At 36.8% G+C, this 8,552-nt stretch overlaps 1 protein-coding gene across 1 annotated transcript; it reads left to right on the forward strand.

The window, feature by feature from the left end:
- The first annotated feature begins 1,224 nt into the window (after positions 1-1,224).
- On the forward strand, positions 1,225-8,441 carry LOC121733069 (serine--pyruvate aminotransferase, mitochondrial-like). The gene is made up of 8 exons (XM_042123169.1): positions 1,225-1,285; positions 1,849-2,032; positions 2,588-2,780; positions 2,963-3,128; positions 4,111-4,266; positions 4,724-4,816; positions 6,335-6,583; positions 8,199-8,441. The coding sequence occupies exons 2-8, from the start codon at positions 1,880-1,882 to the stop codon at positions 8,356-8,358; spliced, it is 1,170 nt and encodes a 389-aa protein (XP_041979103.1). The 5' UTR covers positions 1,225-1,285; positions 1,849-1,879; the 3' UTR covers positions 8,359-8,441.
- Positions 8,442-8,552: the final 111 nt, after the last annotated feature.

Below are 8,552 nucleotides of genomic sequence, written 5' to 3' on the forward strand. Positions count from 1 at the left end.
TTGACATTCGTCTAGTTGGCTTGGTCGAGTAGTATCTCACACCGATCTCAGAAATTATTATTGGTAGGAAATTCAAGAAAAAAGTATTTTAAGGTTACCAGGGATTTTTCTTGTTGTCAATGTTACCCACATTGAGTCTAAAATTAAGTTACATTGGTGAATTTATATTTTCATGTTATAACACTCCATTTTCCCACTTTTCTTTCCTAGTTAAATTATAAACACTTTTATTCCACAAAAACATTCTTATTTGCTCCAATTTTCTTACCGCTGTGTTTTAAATACCCATTTATACAAAAAGTCATTTCTCCACCCCAGTTTTAATACACAGTAAATCTCCAACTATTTTCGCGTTACCACCGGAAATTAAAAACAGAAAAGTTTCTCCAACATTGACTTGCGGAAAGGGTTTATAATACTTCTTTGTTTGATACTAGCGGTAAAATTTAAGGTTGGGTTGCACCAACTAACTTTAACTTTAACTACAGTGCCAAATGTCAGATCTTTGGTTATGGTTAAATATGGCGTCCACAGACGCCATTTCTCACACTCACATCACAGTCACATATTTAACCATAACCGCTCATACGTTTATCTAAATTTTTCGTGAAAATTTACTATGTTTGACAGTGTTATATTTTTCCTGAAGATTTTTACGGATAATATTTTTTTATACTGTCAATCCCGTTACCTGTAGCTTGAATAAGAAAATAAACGCAACACACATCTGTGAATTTCTCCGGTTAAAGTTAAGGTTAAAGCTAAAGGACGCCATATTTAACTATAACCATAACTTTAACCTTTAACTTTAACCACGCCTCTGGTGCAACCCAACCTTACTATCTGATTTTGTTAAGTTTATGATGTAAAATACTCTTCATTTTTTTAACTTATACATTATACAAGTCTAGAGAGATATAGACGTACAGTAAACACACAACATTATTTCGTCACAGTCGGTTCAGTCGATTCGGAGAAGAATTTTATATTACCGTAAAACTATTGTTCGATCATGATATTTTTGATTAGATTTAGTTTCAAGTATTTCGATTACAACGTACTTTTGCATAATTCCATGTCCACTAGTTAGATTATAGTTTTCTGATAAAATAATGGATATGACTATAATAACATTATCTATATTATGTAAATAAAGAGCATTTATAATATGTTATAGTTCACAAGTACCAATCAGTAATTAAGTAATATTCGCGGTGAATACAACTCGGTTATCGTCGCGCAAGATAATTTAAAACAATAATATTTGAGTTCCTCGGAGATACGGGTAATTATTTTTTGTTAACTGTTTTATTTTTGACCTTTAAATTTTCCTTTTTTTAGGACCCTTCAAATCCTTCAATCTCCTCATATTACTTGATTTATTCATAAAACTATTACTAATAACCGTAGTATTGTGTGTACTATCAGAGAAGTTGATTCCTAGCGGATCTTCTCTATTTTTCATGTGTGTTTTTAAATATCTTGCTAAATAAATATCAAGAAAAAAGATTGTTCGATTCAGACCTTTTTAAAATAGATTCATTAACAATCTATAGTTTTGTCGGAGGTGAGTTTGTAAATTTATTACTGTTTAAGTATTTTTTTTTTTAAATGTTTATGGCTTAAATCCTTTTAAATATTATGCTCTATATCTCATATTTTTTTAAATTTCATTATTATATTGGAACTGGGTAAATCGGGTGTCAAGAATATCAAAATGAGGACCTCGCCTTAAGTCAAACCCATCGTCGGATGGGGATTAATATTATAAATGCGAAAGTTCGTTTGTTTGTTACCTTTTTATCGCGCGGAAACCATAATGTTTATTTTTCCGTTTTTTTTTATCAGGCTCATCAGGAAAACATAAATCTAGAACACCATGATTCCGACTACGTTCGCGAGTCCTAATATAGAGGACTGGGACTACAAGGAGCCGATATTCGCCGGTCCTGGGCCCTGCAACTACTCTCCTGCCGTGTTGGAAGCGCTGAAGAAACCGTGCATATCTCCACTGTGTGACGAGTACGTTAATGTAAGTTCTTAATGTAAAATGAGAGCCAAGTTCGATTAAAGAAGTTGAGATGTAAATGGGGGACAAGTCCTAAAACATATTAAAACAGCCTATTTTTACAACGACAAAATATTATAATCCTTGGACGGGCTTTGCTAGTTTAAATAAATATAATATTTTGGTCACGGTAAACTAACACGGTGGTGGAATTTATCATGACAATAATGTAACTGTGATGGCTGCCATGTACGTGATACAGTTTATGTAAAAACTAGCCAAGTCAGACCTGAAGAACCGCGTATAATACGAATAACATTTTATCATAATGAGGCTACAAAATAGTCCCTTATAATAAAGGACGCTGTTAAGCATTTGTGTATCATCCCACAAAAAATTGCGTATTAAATTATGAATGCAATCATGTTCTTTATATTATTTAGACTGCATTCATAAGTCAGCACCAAAATTTTTTGTGGGTTAATAGTTTAATACACAGATCTTACCCTATTTTTCTGAACTCAATTTCAACCATTTATATTTAATAACTATGTCAAATAAAGGAACTGAAATTTCCAGATTCTAGAAGACATCCGAACCGGTCTCCAATACCTGTTCCAAACTCGGAGTAAGCTGGTGCTGGCCATCAGCGGTGCTGGCCATGCTGGCATGGAGGCACTGATATGCAACCTGGTTGCCCCGGGAGAAACCCTGGTTATGGCCGTGAGAGGAGAGTGGGATCAGAGGGCTGTGGGGATAGCTAAGAGACATCGTGAGTTTTATTAATTTTTATCCGACTTTAAAACAAAAGACCCCGTGATTTTATCGATGTATAATAGGGGATTTCATTAAAAGAACCACTATATTAGGTACTATGTTGAGGAGTTTCGTAGTCAAGTGAGTGATCAGAGTTGTGAATGAAAAATTGGGACCAAAGTTATATAAATCTTTCAGGCGTCAATGTTGTTGAGCACCGCATTCCATGCACCGATGTTTTCACTTTTGAGGAGTTGGAGGGAGTGTTAAAGAAGCATCGACCACGAGCTCTGTACCTGACTCACGGTGATTCCTCGACTGGTACCATCCAAAAACTGGATGGATTGGGAGATATTTGCCACAAGTATGTATTTTGTTAGGCATTTTTTTTTAATGAAATAAGGGGGCAAACGAGCAAACGTGTCACCTGATGGAAAGCAACTTCCGTCGCCCATGGATACTCGCAGCATCAGAAGAGCTGCAGGTGCGTTGTCGGCCTTTTAAGAGGGAATAGGGTAATAGGGGAGGGTGGGGATGGGAAGGAAAGGGAATAGGGGAGGGTAGGGAAGGGAATAGGGTAGGGAATTGGGCCTCTGGTAAACTCACTCACTCGGCGAAACACAGCGCAAACGCTGTTTCACGCCGGTTTTCTGTGAGAACGTGGTATTTCTCCGGTCGAGCCGGCCCATTCGTGCCGAAGCATGGCTCTCCCACGTTTGCCGAAGCATAGCTCTCCCACGTTTTGTTGTATTTTGCATTTTGTAAATATTTTCTTTACTGCGATGAAAGGAGGGTTGTGTTTTCGAAAGTATGTTTGTTCAATCAATTGAACTTGTAATTGTTATATGGCAGGCTCTAAAGCCAGAACGGCTTGGTGGATTTTAGCTTGAGAGATGTCGTGCTTACTGTGAAAGTGACTGTAGGTACTTATTTAAAAAGCAGTCGGGTTTTACAGTATTAACTATCATCTAATATTACAGTTTTACTGCTTTCCTAAGAATTTAACACCTTTCTATTATATTTTACTAGATGATGCCCGCAACTCCGTTGCGCCAAAACCCGTTTATCGTGCGGGGACCGTACATTTTTTAGGAACAAAAAGTATATTGTCCTTTCTCGGGACTCAAAGTATCTCCATGCCAAATTTCAACAAAATCGGTCCAGCGGTTTGGGCGTGAAGACGTAACAGACAGACAGACAGACAGACACACTTTCGCATTTATAATATTAGTATGGATTACAGTTTTATTGATTATAAATAGCTAAACAAATATCAGTAATTACCCCATAATACCACGGTCATCCCAATTTGTGCTTCTACACAGCCAACCTCCGATTTCTTCCAGATATGGAACGCTTCTGCTGATCGATGCCATCGTGTCTGCCGGTGGTTCGCCGCTGCTGATGGACGCTTGGGGAGTGGATGGGGTGGTGACGGCCACGCAGAAAAGCCTCAGTGGTCCAGCTGGCACTGCGCCTGTAGCGTTCAGTGAACGTGCCGAGTATGAACACCATATTTTTAAACAAACGTCTATGAGAACGTACCCGAATATATTTTTTACAAATACTAGCACGTAGATTATGACAATAACACCGCATAACAAGGTGAGATACCCTACAAGCTTTTGTCAACTCTCATAATCAAGACACACATATTATTGGGCTAGGATGACGTTCCTTGTTTTTTCGTTTGCGGGGGTTCCCCCACATTAAACAGCGTCTGTGCGTTAGCGATTAACGTGACATTCGGTAAAAGAATCGAGCACCTAGTTTTCAAAAGACATTTAAAATAATCATATCACAAGCACCTGATGATCATACAAATAAAATAGTATCCATGGACTGCAAAAGCACCAGACATATTTGTATTTATGTGACGCGCATATTTCGGATGTCACCTCTGATTCACGCTCGCAATTAAAATAATGCCCACTCGATAAATAACGTGAATATTTCCAGAGAAGTCATCAATCAAAGGAAACACGAGCCGCCATTTTATTTGGACGTCAAAATTCTCGCGCAACAATGGAACTGCTACGGAAACACACGGGGGTCAGTTTTATGATTATTGTTTTTTTTTTCAGTTATTACTGAGGACTATAGATCACTGAAAACAGAACAGTGGGGCTAAAATGGTCACATTTAGCAATTCCTCTCAATCAATTCAGCAAATGAATTGTCAAAACTGTCAAACTGACGAATGTCAAATCAGTACAAAAATACAGACATGAATTGCAAGCAGAGTTGCATTTTGTGATTTTAGAAAAATGAATCATATTATGATTCATATCATGATTCTTCAAAGCGACCATTTTAGCCCCGCAGTCCTAAGACAACTGATAGATATTGCTATACAAAACAAATAAAGATGAGCTTTTTAAAAACAAATATTTCGTATTGCAATAGTTCGCATCTCGTCGAGTGAGCCCTCACCCCTGCTGATAAGTGATCAGTAAGGCAACAAATATTTCGTAAATGCAATAGTTTACATCTCGTCGAGTGAGCACTTACCCCTGCTGATAAGTGATCACTGATCAGCAAATTTAGTAATCTTTTGCATTCAAATCTTAGGTTCATTTTAAAAGATAGCCCGTAGAAAGAAAACAATCTCTACAAAATATTTGTACCAATGTAATCCATGAATATCAAACAATTTATTCAATTTATGGAGAGTATACTTTGTTTGTTAGCTTTCATGAATAACAAACAAATATTTTAATCTCATTTAGACAGACTTACTAATAATTATATGAATAATTTTTTGACCTAACTACAATTTTCAAATTGATCAGCTAATACTGTCAGCGTTGACATACAATTTCTGAAAGTTTGGTCACAACATGAAGATATATTTTGAAAAAACGTTTACGAATCTTAACGAATCTTTAGCTGCGTTTTAGAAACAATAGTTCCTGCGAAATTTAAAGATACTAAATATTATTATAGGAGCTCTTAACACTCTCTCAATTATCTATAAATTTCTTTCAAACGATATGACGTAAAGCTAGTTTTTTTTTATTTTTATGTTTTTTTCATGAAATAAGGGGGCAAACGAGCCGTTTGCTCGTTTGCCCATATCATCTACTCACATAAACATAAAACGCTTATAATTTTTTCGAAGTTTAGTTTTGATTATTAAAAAAAAGGTTATCTTATCTTTTTTTCTTTATGAAATAAGGGGGCAAACGAGCAAACGGGTCACCTGATGGAAAGCAACTTCCGTCGCCCATGGACACTCGCAGCATCAGGAGCTGCAGGTGCGTTGCCGGCCTTTTAAGAGGGAAAATGGTAATAGGGGAGGGTAGGGATGAGAAGGGAAGGGAATAGGGGAGGGTAGGGAAGGGAATCGGGTAGGGGATTGGGCCTCCGGTAAACTCACTCACTCGGCGAAACACAGCGCAACCGCTGTTTCACGCCGGTTTTCTGTGAGAACGTGGTATTTCTCCGGTCGAGCCGGCCCATTCGTGCCGAAGCATGGCTCTCCCACGTACAAATGTATACACGTTTTAATGTATTAGGTATACATATATACATATTAGGTATATATATTAGGTATACATACATTTCTAGGTACCACCACACAATGAATCCAGTATCATTATGGACTCTTAGGGCCTCTCTCAAGGACATTTGCGAGCAGACCCTTCCCAAGATTTGGGAACGCCTTATAAAGGTCAAGGAACACTTCCACAAGCGTCTCCCGGAGCTGGGCTTCGGCTTCCTCATCCCCAACCCAAAGGACCGGTTCATCAATGTCACCACTGTTGTCCTACCGAATGGCATTGACCCTGATGCCTTTGTAAGATACATGCTGAAAAAGTGAGTATGTACTTGATTGATTTATGATTCTCTTCCCGCTAAGTTGCTGTGATTTTATGCAAAGACCCCTATTATCTTTGCCCAGTAAAATGGCAAATATCTTGTACCATAGCTCGTGATTTTAGCAACTGACAAATAGGGGCAAGTATTACATTGCCACCTCCTGCACACACCTTAAAAATACAATAACTGAACTGAATTTCGATACAGAGATACTTGGAGTCCCGTAAAAGAATATTGTTTTTGTCACGGAAAAATTCACGGTACATCTAGTATGAAATAAAGATCACAGGAATTCTGAGTCCTGACGTACAATTTAAAATTCGAATCATTATTTGACAACTTCACAACACCCCACGACACCCTTAATAATAATTAATTATAAACGTTCGCTGCGCCTAGCGTTGACCAATAACAACGCGGTAAATTTTCGAATTCAAGTAGCCAAACGGGAATTATGAATCACCCTGCTGCAAGGTATAAAACATTACAGCTGGTCTGACTTGCATTAGTCGTTTAATACCAAAAAATTTTAGTGGGTGTAATAAAATCCTAAGCTGACCCTAAAATATAATTGGTCTATTAATCACAGTTTCGTCGCGTGCTTCCACCTTTATAGGATTTTTATGGCCCGTAAGTCCTATTACCTAATTGCTTAATAAGATAGAAGGAATTTCGTACCGTGATCACGCAGAAATTTTACGGTTTTACGATCAATAATGTTATTCACAAACGTTCTATACTTTTCCTCTCAGATTGTTTATTTACCGAAATTGTGTTGCCAGCATATTAATCTATGAACCTTTTAGGGAACCGCAACTTTTGTTCTAGAGCCCAATGCCATTTTTTGTCTTTTCTACTGTCTGCTACTACACTGTGCGAAATTTTAAAAAATAGTAAATAGGCCCAATAGTTAAGAAGTTAATAATAGAGTAATTAACAAAATATTCGTACATATAATATGTAAATTGAGATTTTCCATATGAAGAGGAATATATTGCACGTTTGTATTATGTAATACTAATATGTTGTACAGGGTGTAACAAAACTAAGTGATAATACTTTAGAGTGTGTTTGTGTCCCTTATATAGAGATGACTGTGAAAGTAGCAGCGCTGAAGAGCAAAATTTTTGTCATTGGTATGGCCCCTGCGTCATGAATTTTTCCATAAAAACGTAAAAAAGTATTTTTCACGTTTTTATGGAAAAATTCTCGTTTAGCGCTGCTACTTTCACAGCGAACACTGTATGGGAACCCACACACACCTTAAAGTTTTATCACTAATTAGTTTTATTACACCTTGTATAATAATATCTTTAATATTATATTATCCCCTGTCCACGACAAGCGGTTTTCGAAGAAAGGATTTTTAAAACGATATATTCTGTGGTTCAAGTCCCGCCGACGAAAGTTACTTAAGAGTTTTCAATGTTCCTGGGTCTTTGATGTAAATTAAAAATTTCGTGTGTAATATAATATTAATCCTTATCCAAATAAAATAGTTGTTGATGGGTATTCAATTTTCTAAATCTCGATTATACGTACATTCGCGCGGACGAAGTTGCGGGCAACAGCTGGTCTTTAATATATTATATTATTGTATAATTGCTTACAGGCACAACATCTTCATATTCCCTGGTCGTGGGCCCACAGTGGGGAAATGTGTTCGTGTCGGCAACATGGGAGTCCACTCCAGTATAGAGAAGGCAGACGCTATCCTCGCTGCGATGGTAGACACTAAGAATTTGTTGTCACCGAAAAAAACGGGAAACTAGAAAAAAATTATAGCCAATAATGTAGTGTGTGGTGGTTATTACATAGCATGTAATTAGGAAAAGTGCACATTGTATAAAATATACGTTACATAGTACGATATAGAGTGTATCGTATCTATGTTAAAGACGATCAGATTATCAAATAATTGATATATAATTATTGTTTTAAAATAAAATAATTAATACTAAATCTA

This window comes from Aricia agestis, chromosome 13, assembly GCF_905147365.1.
Source record: "Aricia agestis chromosome 13, ilAriAges1.1, whole genome shotgun sequence".
Taxonomy (NCBI): domain Eukaryota; kingdom Metazoa; phylum Arthropoda; class Insecta; order Lepidoptera; family Lycaenidae; genus Aricia; species Aricia agestis.

What these genes read in the sequence shown, in the direction of transcription:
- LOC121733069 (XM_042123169.1), top strand. Translation starts at nt 1,880, where the DNA reads ATGATTCCGACTACGTTCGCGAGTCCTAATATAGAGGACTGGGACTAC. An exon ending in TGTGTGACGAGTACGTTAAT is followed by an intron (nt 2,033 to 2,587) that starts GTAAGTTCTTAA and finishes TGAAATTTCCAG; the next exon opens with ATTCTAGAAGACATCCGAAC. An exon ending in GGGGATAGCTAAGAGACATC is followed by an intron (nt 2,781 to 2,962) that starts GTGAGTTTTATT and finishes TAAATCTTTCAG; the next exon opens with GCGTCAATGTTGTTGAGCAC.